This window comes from Tympanuchus pallidicinctus, unplaced genomic scaffold, assembly GCF_026119805.1.
Source record: "Tympanuchus pallidicinctus isolate F22 unplaced genomic scaffold, pur_lepc_1.0 scaffold7, whole genome shotgun sequence".
NCBI classification, from domain to species: domain Eukaryota; kingdom Metazoa; phylum Chordata; class Aves; order Galliformes; family Phasianidae; genus Tympanuchus; species Tympanuchus pallidicinctus.
In genome coordinates this window covers 22,891,040-22,907,268 of record NW_026294791.1, presented here as the reverse complement: position 1 = coordinate 22,907,268, position 16,229 = coordinate 22,891,040, and the positions used below count along the sequence as shown (strand labels likewise).

Here is a 16,229-nt window from a genome sequence, read left to right as displayed (position 1 = left end):
GCTGGCAGTGGAGGTGAGGATATCTTGCTGGAGATCCCTGTGTGCCTGAGGCCTTTGGGAGGTAAGCAACCTGGGACTTTACTGCTAGGCTATGGTTGCTGAACTTTCCATTGCGTTACAGTGTTACATGTCTTCCTTTTGTTGCTGGCTGGCTGAGAACTGAAGCCCTAGGTACAGAAAACGCTCCACCAGCCCATATCCCAAAGGCTGCCCTCCCCGTGTGCAGCTTTGACCACTCTCATCACGTGCTCAGTGGGAATCTGGCATTGGTTGCTCCAGCTACTACAAAATTGGTACAGCAAATATGAAATGTTTGTGTCAGCTGTGTTGTAGGAAATGTAGTCCTGTTGGTCTGTCAAAGCAGCCTTGATCATCAGTCATGTTTTCTCTGTTAGCTTACTTCAGTTTTTTTAAGTTAAATGACACCATTCTATTCCCTCAGAACTTTTAGAATGTGGATTAAACTCAATCCACCAGCACCGTGGGATCCTTCATTCAGTTAGTGTGCGTTCCTGATGCTCTGGATGCTGGATTTGAAGGAGGCACATCGAGAGAGGTGCACGGACTAGCTGTAAGCCTGGATGTGCAGGCAGTGTGGTGTAAACACACAGGTGGTTTAGATGGACTCCTTTGTATACCATTGCTTGTCTGAGGAACAGACCTGATCTCTTCTTCATGATTTTTCCTTTAAGTCAGGGATTTGAAACCATCAATGCAAAGCATGAGGAGACCATTGTGGAGGAACTAAGATTCTGGCTGAGGTCACCAGATGTGTGAAGAACTTCAGAAAGGGAGAGAATGCATCAGTTTCTCAGTGGCAGTGTTCTGAGTGTGCAGGTGGAGGCATGTGGTTGGTGACAAACATGCAGATATCCCACCCGTGTGGATGGGAAGTACACTGCAAAATATGTGCAGTGAGTAGCACAATGTTTCGGCAGCAACAGGGCGGCATCTTGCTGCGTGTTTGCGTCCTTGTGAGGTCCTAGGGGCAGCCTGTTGCATAAATTAAGCTGCCATCCTCTTACCTGTTAGAACAAGATCTGCTTGCTGCAGCTCTTCTATGGATCTTCGTCTCTAGAATTTTAAGAGCTTAATTCTCTGTGTTAATGCTGGGAAGCAGATTTCAAGATCCTTAAGAACAGTGGAAATACTGGCCCTGCAGTTGTTTCCTGGCTTACAGCTTACCTGAATGCACCTGTAGCCAAAACAGCTGACTCAAGATTCCATTTAGCTTAGTGGTAACTGTGAATGAAGGAGAAGCAGGCTGAGACTAGTGCAGGGCAGTGTTGCATCTCCGCTAGTTGCTCAAGTTGTGTTTCTGGCATGAAAGGAGTTGGGCATTTGATTTGTCTCATTTAATTTACTCCTGGTTGGAAGCAGGCTGAGAGTGGATCAAGGTGGAAACGTTTGATGGATTTGGCTCATAAGCTTTGGAGAGTGAAGAACCACTCTTCCTGTGTTTTCTACCATTGATAACCCCCAGTGGCCCTACTGTGACACATCTGTAACGTAGAGAACAGCTTTTCTGCCTGGAATAATTCTCCTAGGCAGTATGAAGCGTGTGAGCACAGTAGCTGGACAGGAGAGTGCTTCTTCACCTGGGCACATGCAAAACAGGTATCTGAAACTATGCGTGTGCTCTGCACCTGTTCATCCCTTGCTTAGACAGCTGCATTAGAAAAATGCTGTGCAGGGCTTCTCTCTCCAGCCTGCCCCACACAGCTGCCCTGTAGCTATGTGCAGAAAGGCTCTGTCTGGGAGGTATGTGAGTGGGCAGTGTCTCTCTCCACTTCTCCTCCAAGTGGCTCACGGTTTATTTTGGGACTGTCTTGAGTGTGTCAGCTTAAGTGCAGAACACTCAGTGTTGAGGGGTAGGAGGCTGCTTGCTGTCTCTACCACTGAAGTAGCTTTGGGTGCAGTGGAACTGCCTGGTGCACAGGTTCCTTGCTTGCATCTCTCATCTGGCACATGCTTACAGAACTCAGAGGAAAGTGCTCCTGGAATGAAACGTTGCCTCTAGGAACAGTATCTTGCAGACTTCAGCCAGTGCAAGGACATCTGCTTCGTGAGCTGAAGCCTTCCTGCTCCCGTCTTGCACTTGGAGCCCCTGCTTCTGTTATTATTCTTGACTACCATTGGGCTTAATTAAAATACAGGTCTTTAATTTTTAATTCTTCTTTCCTGTTGATTTGGCTGTCTCTGTGTGAACACGGTCTCAGTGCAATTATTGTGCTCCCTGTGGAGGGACAAACATTTAATTCAGTGAGTCTTTCTTGGAGGGGATTTATTTTCCTGATCTTTCTACTCCAAGGGATGCAAAACCGGAGCATCCAATGAATAAAGAATTGAGCACCTCGTGTGGCTGCTCTGAGCCTGTTTGAGCTAGGATTGTTGTTAGTGAAATGTGTTCTGTGCCCACAGCTTCTGCCCAGGTGAGGAGCATGTGGTGGAGCCACACAGCACAGCTGGCCTCAGCAGGGCACATTGGAGCCCTTGGGTCCAGCCAAGGTTTCGTCTTTAAAACTGGGTTTTATTGTCGTAGGATGCATTTAGATGTCATGTGTTAACTTGGGGAAGGGGATCAGGAGGGAGCAGCCTGTGCCTCCCTACGGTGTGTGATCAAGGGAACGTGAGTCCTTCTGCATCGCAGCTTGTGCTGAGTGGGGAGGTCTGCTATGGACCTCCAAAGTGAGGTGGAAATCTCACATTTCCTTTGCTCTTTCTGCAGCTTGTTTCAGCTGGCTTGGTGCTTTTGCTAGCTGAGCTCCCTGTGTGCAACCATAGATCAATGCTGAAATAAACACACAACAAAAGTGTTTGCCTACCCTTGCTGTCATGCGGTTCCAGACTTTTTATAGACCACTTAAAATACTTCAGGCTCTTTCAACTTCAGATCTGAGACTTCCTCAATTCCCATCGTATGTCTGTGTGATTTTCTTTATTCCCCCTGCATTCACTGAGATCATGTATATGGGTGAAACTTCCAAATGTAACCTCATCCTGTTTTATAAGATTGTTTCAGGTCCCCCTGCATCAATCCCAGCCGCAGAGGCATAGGAGGGCACATAGGGCAGGCATGGCTGCACTGCTGCTGTGGGCACACCACCTTGCTTGGAAGATGCTTGTGACTGTCTGTGGCCCCTTTCTGTCACGTATTCTTAATATTGCTTTGATTTGTATTTAGACTGAAGACCTGAAACTCTAAGCATGTTAAGGGTGAAAGTGTTTTGGTGAGATTTAAACTCTGCTTGTTTTATGTTTTTTTTTTTCTCCTGAAGGAGAGTATAAACATTTCATTGTTGTTTGTGTGAAGTGCCTTTTAGAACCAGCAGTCCAACAATGGGATAAAGAAAGCAGATGCGTCCCCGTGTCTTTTCCAACAGCTTTTGTTTTTCTGATTGCTGTAAAGAAGGCTTATAATTTTTTTTTTCCTCTTTCTGAGCAGCAAGCAATCCGTGGGGCTGGATCAAAGCTCATAAATGATGAATTGGAGGAATGGCAGAACGCTCTCCTTGTGCTCTGCTGGGTGTGCTGAGAACGCCATTGTTCCCTCGTGTACCTTTTCCATCCTCCAGCCTGGACACACAGAGAGGGCCTTTGTTCCCTTCCTGCCGGGCGGACAATGCCAGTGCCTTGTGCTACCTCTGCTCACACCACCTGACTGCCCACAGCTCTTTGGCTTTTGGCAAGCCTGGGGCAATTGTCCTTCAGCTATGGCCTCACAAAGACAACAAATGGCATCACAGCCTCCTTCCTTCAGACCCCAGACATGAAGCAGAGCCTGCTCCTGGCCAGCATCTGCATCATGGGTGATGTCTGTCTCCAGAGCCTCCCATGCAGCTTTCTCTAGCTGCAGCTTTCCTTAGGTTTATCCCTCCCCCAAGTTTGTTTTCGAGGCACACCCCTGTGTTTAAACCAGCTGTTGGTAATTCCTGTGAAACTGTGACAGTGCCAGTATTGTAGCCCCATTAGCTCAGAGCTGGGGCTGCACCTAGTCCAAATGCTCTCCCCTCCCAAGTGCTCTGTGCTGGAAGGCAGAAGTGCAAACATTGTTAACTGGAACAATGCAGCATTGCCAGGGTGAAGAATGCGAGTTAGCTGCGTATGTGTGGCATGTGCATGCCAGGGCTGCAGAGCACTATGCAAGTCCTCTCCTTTTTCTTTTGTTTCTTTTCCTTTCCCACTAGAGAGGTCTGAACCTCTTGCTAGCGCTTTTGTTTGGGGATGAGTAGGATCAGCAAGGAGGTGGGAGTGAGATTTTTGGGAACCCAGAACCTGAAACTCAAAGAGCCAACAGGCTAGTAAAGCTTTGCAGAGAAATTTAAAATTAGCCTGACCCACTGCTTTTACATTGCTGGAATTTAATTGCTCTGACCCTACAGCTCCTTGGGCTGACTCAGAACAAGCGTTCCCAGGCTGTGGTCTGCGAGGTCTGTGCTGGGAGGCTCTCCCATGTGGCCATGGGTCTGCATCAGGCCGTGAGACGGACCCACAGGCTGCCTCCTCCTGTTTGGGGGTGTGTGGAGAAATCCAGCCTGAAGAGCTGGGGAAGCCTCTGGTATTCCTGCTGTCTTTATGTCCGCGTCTGTGTGGCTCCTGACTGGAGTCTGTTCTACCTCAAACAGAGATGCTGTTGTGTGGAAGCTGTTCAGAGCTTTTCCTTTTTCAGACAATGATTATAACTGTTTCTCTTCTGTTCCTGTTTGCAGGTTGTGCAGCTTGACACTAAAGAAACTGGTAGTCTTAAAGGAATTGGATAAGGAGCTTATTTCTGTGGTCATTGCTGTCAAAATGCAGGTAATTGCTGTCAGCTCTAAGAATCGAATGTGGTACTTGAGTTAACAATGCTGGCAGGTGCTTCCGTGTGAGGTCTATCATGGCTGTGGGCCACTTCTCACACTGATATCGTGATGTTCTGTGCGTGTGGAGAGTCTCTTGTGATCCTTCTCCTGTGTTCCTACCAAATTTCATTGTAGTAAGTGAAGAATACTGTTCACTAAGGACTCAGCATGAGCTTTATATGTTGGTAAAGATGCTCATTTCATATCATATGCTGTCACCTGATCTTCCTGAGCAGTCACCAAATCTAAGCTTGTGTTTAGCATGCTGCAGCTCTTGCTGGGGCAGAACATCTTGGTCATTTGGACCTGGGCTCGGGAGGCTCTGAAGGCTGGGCCTTTTTCCAATGGACAGCTCTGCTATCAGAAGTCCAACCCATATTTGTAGCCAGGTACTTGTCAGTTGATTTATCGGATGCCTGTACATTTCAGTTTGTTTCCATAAGATACAGCTCTCATCCTAGGTAAATAACCTACTTTGCAACATGGGTTTGTGCTGCTTAATTAGGTTTCTACATAGAGGTCATGCTGCCTGGAAGTAGGTGTTCAGCAGGTAGTGAGTAAGTTCCACCAGTGTGTCACTGCGTCAGTTGAGTTCGAGTGCTCCCACCACTGGAAATGCTGAAGTACTTACTGGTCTAGTGGACCTGGAAGTAGACAAGTACCATTAACTATGCTGAAAAGCAGCTGCTTTTCAAAAAAGGGGCAGGCAAATCTCTGCAGAGATCTGTTTGTGTTAAAATCTAACTTGGAAGATGAAATCATGAAGGCTTTGTAGACCAAGAACATGCAGCTGAGCATTTAGCCAACATCTCTCATCTCTGAGCAGTCCAGCTGCAGCAAAATTGTGTCCGTCTGTGTTGGAGGGATTCACAGATCCACAGCAGGGAGCAGAAAGGTAGGGAATAGTTTCACACAGCTGAATTCTGAAGATGCACAGCTGTGGGTTCCCAGGCTGTCAGATATTGCTGATCAGGGCTGAAAGCTCTCCATATGTTTGTACAGGTTAGCGTGTGCATCACTGTCAGGGCCCGAGGCTTCTCAATGAGTGATCTACAGACAGGGTGTGCCAGGCTTGGGCTGCAAAATCCAGTAGCTTTTACTAGAACAAAGCTTCTTCCCATCCAGGTTACTGCTAGGAGTTTAACACGTTCTCTGGGTGAAAAGGTTGAATGTGCTGCTCCGGACATGGAAGCCCAAAAAGCCTGAAGGGAGTTTTAAAAACTGGGACTTTCTTGTCTGTTCTAAATATATGTTGTGATCTGTCCTGCTACAGTAAGTAACACAGTGAGACCTGAGCAATTATTCTGCAGTCCCTTCTGTAGTGGGGCAGATCCCGAAGAACTGGAAAGCAAAAGCACTTGCCCTTTGTAACTGGAAAAGTTTGGGGTGCTTATCTGCCAAGTCCCAGGCTGCAGCTTGCATCCTTGCCCATTGTTTTTGCTTTCATCTGTCCTTTCAGTTGGCCTTGAGGTCACAGCAGCTGCAATAACTGCTGTCCCAGAGGGTGCCCATAGCTTCACCTTGGGTGTCCCTGGCACTGCAGTTCGATCATTGCTCATATCTCGTGATGTGCTATTTAATGGTAGGGCAGTAGCACTGTGACTGTCTCAGATGCAGGCAGATTTGAAGCCTTCCTTCGTGGCTTGCAGGTTATTATGATGCTGACAAGCTCTTTTAAGGCTACTTAATTTGCCAGCACTCAGGTTTCTGACACAGCTATTGTTTGCAGCTGGTGATATTGGATCTTCAAGTATATGGTCTCTGTCAAATGACTGTGTATGAGAAATTGCAAGAGAGGTGTCAGCACTGCAGTCCTTCCAGAAAGAATGACTGAATTTAGACCTAATGAGAGCATCCTACCTGCATTTCCCATGTCTGTCTGCATCCCTCCTGATGTTCAAAGACTTGTCAACAGTATTTCCCAGGCTGTTGCTCTGTTTATCTGCTGCAGTCTTTTTAAAGCTGCTATATTTGGGCTTTCATTAGATTTCGAGTTGTGTAACAAGTAAAGCAAGATTGCTACTGTTAGGAGATTTGCAGCGTGGAACAAATGCTGCTATTGCCGGTGGCAAGGCCAGCTGTGCTTAACTTGCACACGTGCTGCTTTTGCTGGGAAGGACCCTCCAGTTTTCAACCTGCTCTGCTGTTTGATGTACTGGGGGCACCTGCAAATCACAGCGTTCTGGTTTTGTGAGGAGGAAGGGATGTAACCCAGTCTCAGCCTCTCCTCTTCTTCCTCCCTCATTTTGGGATATTATTTGGGGCTGTGCAGTAGACATTTGCAGTGTTACTTTAGATGCAGCTGGGAGGTGTTTAGTCCCTGTCTGTCTCTGGTTTCCCAGATGCCTTTTTTTTTTTTTTTTTTTGAGAGCTACAGTTTTGTGCCTCTGGGAGATCAGCCCGTCTGGACAAAGCCAGAGCTGCAACCTCAGCAGAATATTGAGCCAGAGACCTCTGAAACTTACCACTATCTGAACAGTACAGAAGCATTTGCTAGGCAGAGGTTTATTGTGCTTTCCTGCTAGTTTTCTCTGAAATATTCCTGAAATAGACTAAAATCTCCACTTTTCTCCAGGGGGGGTGTGTGTACAAAGAGAAAAATCAGTCCACCAAGGCTAATGCCAGAGATGTGTGTGTGACACTGCAGCCTGTGAACCCAGGAGATGCGGAGCCTGCTACCTATTGGCTGCAGTCATGAAATGAGACTTCAGCTTGAGGGGTGGGGGCTGACTCATAGCTTTTGAATGCTGGGGTTTGGCAGAACAAAAGCTGCTTTGTTGCAGTTAGGGACAGTAAATATGCCCAAATCTTTATGAGTCAAATATCTCCCTTTTCGTCTCATTAATATGTTGCACAAGTGCAAGGTCAGATCCATCCATTCACTTTCTCTGGGGTAGTCTCTGAAAGCATTTCCCAGTTTTGTTTAAATAGAGTTGGGATGCCAATCCAGGGCTACTTCCATTTCAGTCCAGTCTTCCTTCCCACCATCCTTTCCAAGGCCATAATCTTTCCAGCGCTGCCTGCAGCCCAGCTCTCTGACAGCCCCGCCTGCAGAACCTGCTGCCTTATCCCTTCCCTGGGGAGAGGCAGCACAAAGGCAGCTGTGGGTAATATCAGGGAGAGTAAGGCCTGTAGTTGGAGCTCTGCAGTTCTACGGCTGAGCCGTTTGGGCTGGATGGCAAGAAAGTGGCTGGCTGGGCAATTTACCACGTGGACTTTGCTTCTGTGCAGGGCTCCAAGCGCATCCTGCGGTCTCACGAGATCGTGTTGCCGCCGAGTGGACACGTGGAGACGGAGCTTGCGCTGACCTTCTCGCTGCAGGTGAGTGGGACGGGGCACCAGGACACTTGTGTGAGCAGAGGTGCTCTGTGGGTCTGCATTGAGGATCCTTCTGTATTGTGTTGGCTGGTCTCCTTGGAGCATCCTGCCCTAGTACTGCCTCTTGAGCAGGGAAATAGAGGCTGGGATGCTGTGAGCACAAGAGAGAGTCCTGCGTGCATGGAGCAGACACTCGGAAGCATTGTTGTCGAGGTTAAATGTATTTTGGAGCTGAGGGTTAGATGTTGCCATCTGGAGTTTGATCTGATAAGGACTGCAGTGGTGATGCAGGACAGACTGGCTGTTACTCTGAGCTCTGGGTAGGCAAGGTAGGTGAGATTTCACTGCAGACAGATGATAACCCTGGGACTGCATGGGAAGGTACACAGATGGCTGGCGTTTCTGGTTCTGTCCTGATGCAGCTTGCAAACTGGGTTGACTGCAGAACTGCATACCCTCCTTTGTGAGGAGGAATGAGAAATCCACGTGCCAGGAGTAAGTATGTGTGATTCTTAAAGACTGCAGCTTTCCAGCGACCGGGAGCAGAGCCTTAGGATGAGCCAGATCTCTGCCCATCCTGTGTCAGCAAATGTTTCTGCAGATTTTGTTTTGGAATGTGTTTTTTGTGTGTGTGTGTGTGTGTGTTTGTGTTTTTTTTTCCCAGCAACTCAGAGCAATATTGCAGCAGGACACACAGCATTGTTTTTAAGTTGGTTTCCCCAGGAGGGGCTGGGAACTGAGCCAGAACAGGGGATAATGATGTCAGTGATGCTGTAAGCCTTCAGAACAGTGTTTGTGAGATGAGCAAGCTTAGTGCAGAGATGTGCTGCTGATCTCTCTGCTGCAGGAAGGATTAGTGCTTTTGGATGCTGTGAGGTCTGGGAAGCCTTCCTGAAATGGCACAGCAGGATTTTTATGACAGCTTTTATTATTTCTTAATTGGACGATGGCTGGAAGCTACTCTTAGCTAAGTATAGTCTGAGCCAGGTACAGTCTGAATTTAGTGCCTGGGATATTTTAAGAGTGGTGATGGACTACAGAGTAAAAGCATGTGGATGTCTCAGCATGAGAAAGCCTCAGTGTCTTGCAGCTGCAGCCAGTATCTCCATATTGTGCTGTCACTCTTTGCCCTGTGTGCTTTGCTCTGCATGCATGCACACTGTGCAGGCTGTCCATGTGGGCAATGCTCTGTTATGCAGGTGGGGTAAGACTAGAGCTATGGTGCATCTAAATCTGATTCACCTAGCTAGCTAGGCTGAGACCAGCAGAAGCCTTTCTGGCAGGTAAGCTCCTGTCATCCTGACTGCTGGAATGGCTGCTCTTCCTGACCCTCTGCAAGTTTCTCAGGATCAATTGAAGTTCCCTGGTGTGTATGACGGTCCCCTCTTCTTGTCCTTGGAGGTGCTTGCAGTGCTTGGGGCTTCCTGTGTCTTGTTTTCAAATACTGGGTTATGGAGTGGCAGTTGCTAACAAGTTTTTGTTGAAACCATTCTGTAGATCTGACAAGTGATGGCAGGAATTAAAAATAGCTGTGCAGTGAGAGTGGCTGGGGTGTTTCAGAGGATGTTGCCTTTAAGTGAGTGGCATGAATGTCCCTGGATCTCTATTTTATTTTGTTTTTATTTTTTAATATTTCTGTGAATCTTCATCAGAGATTCCTCACACACCTTTGAAAAACAGAAATTTGTGTGTGTGGACTTGATCCATCTAGTTGAATTCCAGAAAACTGTAGATATGGAGCTCAAACTGGCCTGGGACCCAGAATGACTTTAGAATTCAGCTTGCGGGGTTCATGCTTAAGCAGCCTCAGAGGCCCCCAATGTCTCCAGCTGAGAGCAAGGAATCCCTCTTCTCTACTGCCTTCCCAACACTTGATAGGGTCTCAGCTGCAGGAGGATGGGAGGTTTGAATGCACAAGGTGCCTCTTGCCTTCTGAATCCCAGCTGGCAGCTCCAGTCCTCAGTAACTTCAGTGTTGTGGATCTGTGAAGTGGCACTCAATTTGTGTTTGGATGCAAATGCGTTTTAAGATGATCTTTTAATTACGTGGACTGCTGTTCCTCCCTTCCACAGGGCTGCTGCCTCATGCAAGGCAGTCGATCCCATCCTTGCAGAGCAATCAGTTAATTGGTATTCTGCTTGTTTGCACGGCCACTGCTCCTGGCTCTCTGCGCAGCAGTCAGGCCTGCTCTGGACTGCAAATTAACATCTCCAGGTTTCTGGTGGCACTCAGCAGTTGTATTTATCAAGTTTTTTAAGAGGCAGGAAGTTACTCTCACAATTTCCCAAAGTGGGGAGAGGAGCTAAAAAAAAAAAAAAAGCGAGATGAAGCATCCTTCACTTAAGAATATCCAGTATGCAACTAGGGTCTCTGCAGTGAGGTTCTCCTTTCTGCAGCCCATCTGTTGGAGGATGCTCATCTCTTTGGGTCTGGACTTGGGCTCAGCCCTTCCAAACAGCCAGGATTGTTTTGTCAGTGCCTGGTGGGGACCACAGTGCCTCACGCTCTGTGGTCACTCACAGGCCTGAGCTGCCTCCTGTCCTGGGGCTATGAAGGCAAGGGTATGGGGTTATCTGGGCTCTCCCCATGCCCACTAATCCCCTTGTGTGGCACTAGGGTTCTGTGGCAGAGCTTTACAAAGGCTGTGTTTTTAAAATGAGAGTCAGAAATGATTTCTTCCTTGATAATGAATGTAGGGTTGCATGTTAAGGGTTAGTTCAGTGTAGGAATGGAGCTTACCTGTGAACCAGACATCTTGGGAGATAAAATCAAGGCACGTAATGAACTTTTGCTTTCTGTTTTCAACCCCAGTACCCTCACTTCTTGAAGAGAGAAGGCAACAAGCTTCAGATCATGCTGCAGCGGCGGAAGCGATACAAGAACCGAACCATTCTAGGCTACAAGACTCTGGCTGTGGGGTCTATCAACATGGCTGAGGTGAGCACTGTTTGGCATGGTCCGTACTTACAAGAGCAGGATTCCCCATCACTTTAAAGCCAGTGTTATTACTTTCCTTATTGAGAGGTACCTGGATGGATTTCATGCAACTATCTTAATGCTGATTAGTATTCACAGAACAATATTTTAAACAGATCTTGGTACTGAGTACTAATATTGCACATTTTCTGGATAGCATATTGAAGGCTAAAGGATTCTTGAGGCTTATTAGCTTACAAGGTTTGTGGAGTATATCTTGTTTTTGTTTTGAGCTAGGAGGTCCACATCAACTCACCCAAATGCAGCTCAAATCCCCTTTGCATTCAGAACACTTCTGCATGTATTTCAATACTAATGCATTTTCTTTTGTATTACTACGTTTGGTTGAGCTGAGCTAACACATTTGTCTTAAATGTTTCATATTTGTGGAAACAAGGCTGTTAAGGCCACCTGGACAGGCCTTCCAGGTTCAGTGCAGCAGCAACGTGTTTCATCAGACTGCAGTCTGCCAATAAATACTTTCATTGTTTCCACCTGTAAATTAATGTTATGCTGTGGTGAGTTATTACAGTGTTAAATAATTTATTATAAAGAATGCTTCTGTTGTGTAAGTTCAGCTTCTCTTAGACTTGCATTAAATGTAGATCTCCCCATCTGAACTGTCCAAATTCTGATTTATAGTCTGATAGGCAACATTTTTCCTGTACCACATTTAGTTTAAGAGCTAGAAATTGACTGTTGCTGTAAGGCAGAAAACGTGTGGGCCCATTAATTAGATCCATTGGTGAACTTCTGAGTGTTGGGCATTTGCTGCTGTGTGTGGTTTTTCTTATGTCTTTTTTTTTTTTTTTGTAATGTCAGCTGACTGAGGTTAGAAGGTCATGCATTTCCAAAGGTTTGCTTTGCTGGGAAACAGTTACTTTCCAGCTCATCTGGAATATTTCTGAAATTGAAGACTTTGGGTAAACAAATGCTGTATCCTTTTAGAAGCCTCCTTCTCTTTGCAGTTTATAGTTAAATGACCCCTGCCCAGCACTGACACGTGCAAAGTTATTATAGGAGTTGAAAGAAAACAAAGCAATGAAAAGTTGGTGAAAACATGAACCTGAGAGGGTGTGTGTTCCTCATCAGCTCCGGTCATTTTAAAGCCTGGTGTGCGGTAGGAAGCTGAAGTGCAGACAAGTGGGGATGGGGAAGCAACTGCTGTGTCTGGTGGGACGAGAGAAGAACCTGAGTCTTGGGTTCTGAGGAGAGCTTTGAGAGCTGTGGGCGTCAAAGGGAAGATGGCTGCAGTGAGAAACCCACACTGAGATGTGTCTGCATCCACCATGTCTTGCATTTTGTGAGTCACCACTTAATTAGCCCAGTATGGCCATCTCCTCCAAGATTGTGGAGCAGGAATTTTTGCTTTAGGAAGCACTTTGCTGTGTATCTCACTGATAATTTTGGTGGGTTTTTTGGGTTTTTTTTTGCTTTTAAGTTCCTCAACTTTGAAGGTTCTGAAGGTTGATAACTTGATGATTCAAATCAGTATTATTCTGTGGAAGCAAATACATAGTAATGATGTATTCAAGTTTTGTGTTTCATGGGTGAGCTAATCAGCTGTTAAGCTCAAAATTTTTCCTTTCCTTCCATCACTTGCTTTAGCAGCCAACTAAAATTTCAGCTAGCATTGTGTGTTGCCTGCATGTGGCACCTGCAGTTGCAGGGTGTTGTCTGTCTTCTCTATTTGACAATCTGGAGTAACTCTGTTAACATAAATAACTCTTGTAGAATACAGACGGTGCAAGTTTAAATACATTTAAATGCAGATTTGTTGTGCGTGATTTCTGTCCCAGGTCATGCAGCACCCCACAGAAGGTGGCCAGGTACTGAGCCTTTTCAGCAACATCAAAGAAGCTGCAGTAAAGGTAGCAGAAATCTGGATCTTCTCCTTGTCAAGTCAGCCAATTGACCATGAAGACAGCAGTATGCAGGCCAGCCAGAAAATCAAGTCTACAGGTGAAGTACAACTGCACGCTCTGGGGACTAATGCCATCCTGAACTAACTGGAGTTAAATTCCACCTGAGCTTAGATGCTTCCTGGGAAGAATGAGGCTTGTACTATGCCTCTATCTTTAGCTGGTTATCGCAGAGAAAACCAACTTGTAGCAACCTGTTGCTGTGTAAGCAAGGAGCGTGGCTGCCAGTGTTAGGGGTTGTCAGAGGTTCACACAAGGCTTAAATCATGCAGCAAGTGAGGTCTGTGCTCTTCCAGCATTACGGGTGGGTGTGTTGAGAACCTGTAGCTCCTCATATGGATAACAGTGTCATATTCAGGACATGCACATTTAAGTTGCTATCCTAACTTTTTTTCCTTCCTTGTTCTATAATATACGTTAACTTATGTAATACCTACAGAGCTGTCATATTTTTAAATGGAATATGATCTGGTTTAATGAAAGTAAATCCCAGTGTTGCTCAGGATGTAGGAAGGTACTTGTGTTTCTGTTTGTGACAGTCTTCCACCTTCTCTGTAGCAGCAGCCTTCTGCTCACTGCCAGCAGAGTGACCTGTTGAAGGCAGTGCATTCAGGTACATGTGTGTTGCTGCCTGAGGCCAGGCAGGTCATCTCAAGTGTCATGTCAATAGAAACTCTCCTGGCGTGTCTTCTGAAGATAGTTAGGCTCTCTAAGGGGGAAAAATTCCTTCCCTTGTAGGAAAAACTACTTTCTTGCTGTTGTCTGCCAGGTGATTCTTTCCAGAAAAAAGAGAGTGGTATTCTAAGGAGTCTTATCTGTGTGCTGGTCTATCCTTCTTACTAGATGCGTTTCTCCTTGTTCCTCATCTCCAGGATGTTCCCATCTCATTGGTTCTAACACAGATAAAAGATAAAGAAGCAAGCATTTCCTTATGTACCTCCTTTCTTGGTTTGTGACTGTTAGTTGGTTTTCTCTGCTCTTCAAATGAGATTTTCTCTTCGCATTAAAGGAGTTTCATGGGATCTCTCCCTTCTTTCCTTTCAGATAACTATTCTGAGGAGGAGTACGAGAGCTTCTCTTCTGAGCAGGAGGCCAGTGACGATGCCGTGCAGGGCCAGGTACTGTTTAGGGCACGGCTTCTTCCTGTGAGAGCTTCTGTAGAGCATGTATTCTCAGCTTCTGCTTGAAATGATAAGTCTGTTTCCTTAGGTAAGCTGTGACAGTGTGAGACTGTCACCAAATGTTGAGCTGCAGTGGCAGGAGGAGAATGGAGATGCACAGCAACCCATTTCTTTCACTGTGCTGTGATTTATCCCCTTATGTGTTGTCTTGAGTCCCCTTTAAACACTAAAATATTGAGTTTGTCTGCTCAATTGTGCTAATGCAGCAGTTGATTATTTCTGTAATGCTGATTGGGTTCAAAGAGCCTGGCAAGGCCCCTAGCTATAACTTAAGGGCTGATGGAATGTGAGTCAGATTTTAGCCTTTAGTATCTCTTACAAAATGGATCCTGATAGGGAACTCCCTGTGCAGGAGTGAGGTGCTTCTGAGTTTGGGTCTTACTTGCCTTCAGACTCTGGCATCACTTGCCTTCTGTGTTTTGGAGGGTACTAAGAGGCACCCACTGAGATGTGGGACTGAGAGAATCCTTTTCTGTCTAGAATTTGGGCTGTTTTGCTCCTCTGAGCTGGTGTTCCCAGCTCTCTGCTGACCTAGTTCAATTCCATTTCCCTCTGCCATCGTAACTGCTGAAAAATGAAGCAAATGCTGACAGTCTGCAAGACAGAGCAGCAGGCTAATAGAGGGAACGTTGTTAGGACTTAGATGATCGTGTGTCCCCAAACCACAAAAGTAACAAAGGAATCCTCTTTCTGTTCAGGATTTGGATGATGATGAGTACGAGCTGGGGAAGCCCAAGAAGCAGCGGAGATCGATAGTAAGAACGACGTCCATAACCAGGGTCGGTGGAAATTAGTTTTACTAACACTGATGGGGTTTGGCTAGGATGTGCAGTGCATGTGGCCTGTGGGAGCAGCAGTGCTGGAAATGCTGGCAGGGAGCCTGGGGGCATGGTCACAGCATGTGAAGAACCAGCAGAAACTATCAGATCAGGGAGCAGAGCAGTCTGTGATGTGTGTGTATCTAGAGTGTTCTTTAGCTGCAAGGTTAGGATGCTCCAAAAATTATATAAGTATGTGAAAATCAGCCCCATAACAAAGCCAGGGCAAGATCTGTGCTCACATGATCCTGAAAGTTGGCTTAAGCAAAGGAAAGATCTTCTGTTTGTGCTCTGCACTGGGAGAGACCCATGGGAAAGTTTCAGAAGGAAGTTCAGTTAGGGTCTGGAGCCAAACACATGAACCTGAGGTGATGCATGTTGAGGCCAAAGGAGTAGCTGAATATTGAAGGCTTTGGTGAGTAGCATGCAGCCAGCCATCTGCTCTCTGACAGCAAGCATGTGTTTGTCTGCAAAAGTGAACTTCCATGTGGAGCATTGACCTGCACTTGACTGCACCGTAATGTACAATGTGGCCTGCTGCTTACACCCGCGTTTGTGCATGTCTGTGATGTGATTTGGAGTTATTGCCAAGGATGGGGCAGGTTTGTTGTTTGTTGGGGTTTTTTTTGGACTTTGAAATATGTTTGGAAATCATTTATACCTTCTGCAAGGCTGCTTCTCAAATCCATGTTTGAAAAGGTCTTGAATAAACAGTGTTTTGATCTGAACCTGTGATTAAAAAGACTATATAAGACTAGGAGCGTACTACCTCATATCCTTGATGTCTTAATATTGTTTACAGGCATTAGTGACAGCAGGTGGCCCCATGGTTATTAACTTAATGATGAGAATGTCTTTCTGTCCCTGACCGCTGAACTGATGCTGAATCTCCAGTGCATAGGGCTGGTGCAGGTGTGGATTAGGTGCTGCTGATAAATTTAACATCAGCCTCAGCAGGGCTCCTGTGCTCTGACTGTCAGACCATTCAGGCCAGAGAACAGCTCTTGCCATGTTGCCTTAGCTACTGCCTGTTGTGTGTGCTCCTTCTGCAGAGTGCCATGCTGGCCCAAGCTGATCTGCATGATGGATATTTTTCCTTGACATCCTGAGTCAAAGGACAGCTCTAAAAAGAGAGTATCTCATTCCCATCAGTGAATGGGGGCCATTCTTTGA

At 46.3% G+C, this 16,229-nt stretch overlaps 1 protein-coding gene across 11 annotated transcripts in view; it reads left to right on the top strand.

Moving 5' to 3' along the window:
* PACS2 (phosphofurin acidic cluster sorting protein 2) overlaps window positions 1-16,229 on the top strand; it is a 66,752-nt gene that overhangs the window by 16,633 nt on the left and 33,890 nt on the right. For 6 of the 11 annotated variants that reach the window (XM_052666657.1, XM_052666651.1, XM_052666650.1 and 3 more), the window contains exons 2-7: window positions 4,710-4,797; window positions 8,073-8,162; window positions 10,971-11,096; window positions 12,935-13,097; window positions 14,102-14,175; window positions 14,937-15,017. In XM_052666657.1, the coding sequence (XP_052522617.1) occupies window positions 4,710-4,797; window positions 8,073-8,162; window positions 10,971-11,096; window positions 12,935-13,097; window positions 14,102-14,175; window positions 14,937-15,017 (622 nt within the window). Of the gene's footprint in view, window positions 1-10; window positions 62-4,709; window positions 4,798-8,072; window positions 8,163-10,970; window positions 11,097-12,934; window positions 13,098-14,101; window positions 14,176-14,936; window positions 15,018-16,229 lie in introns of those variants that run through there. The other 5 variants (XM_052666658.1, XM_052666653.1, XM_052666652.1 and 2 more) reach the window with 3 other exon arrangements.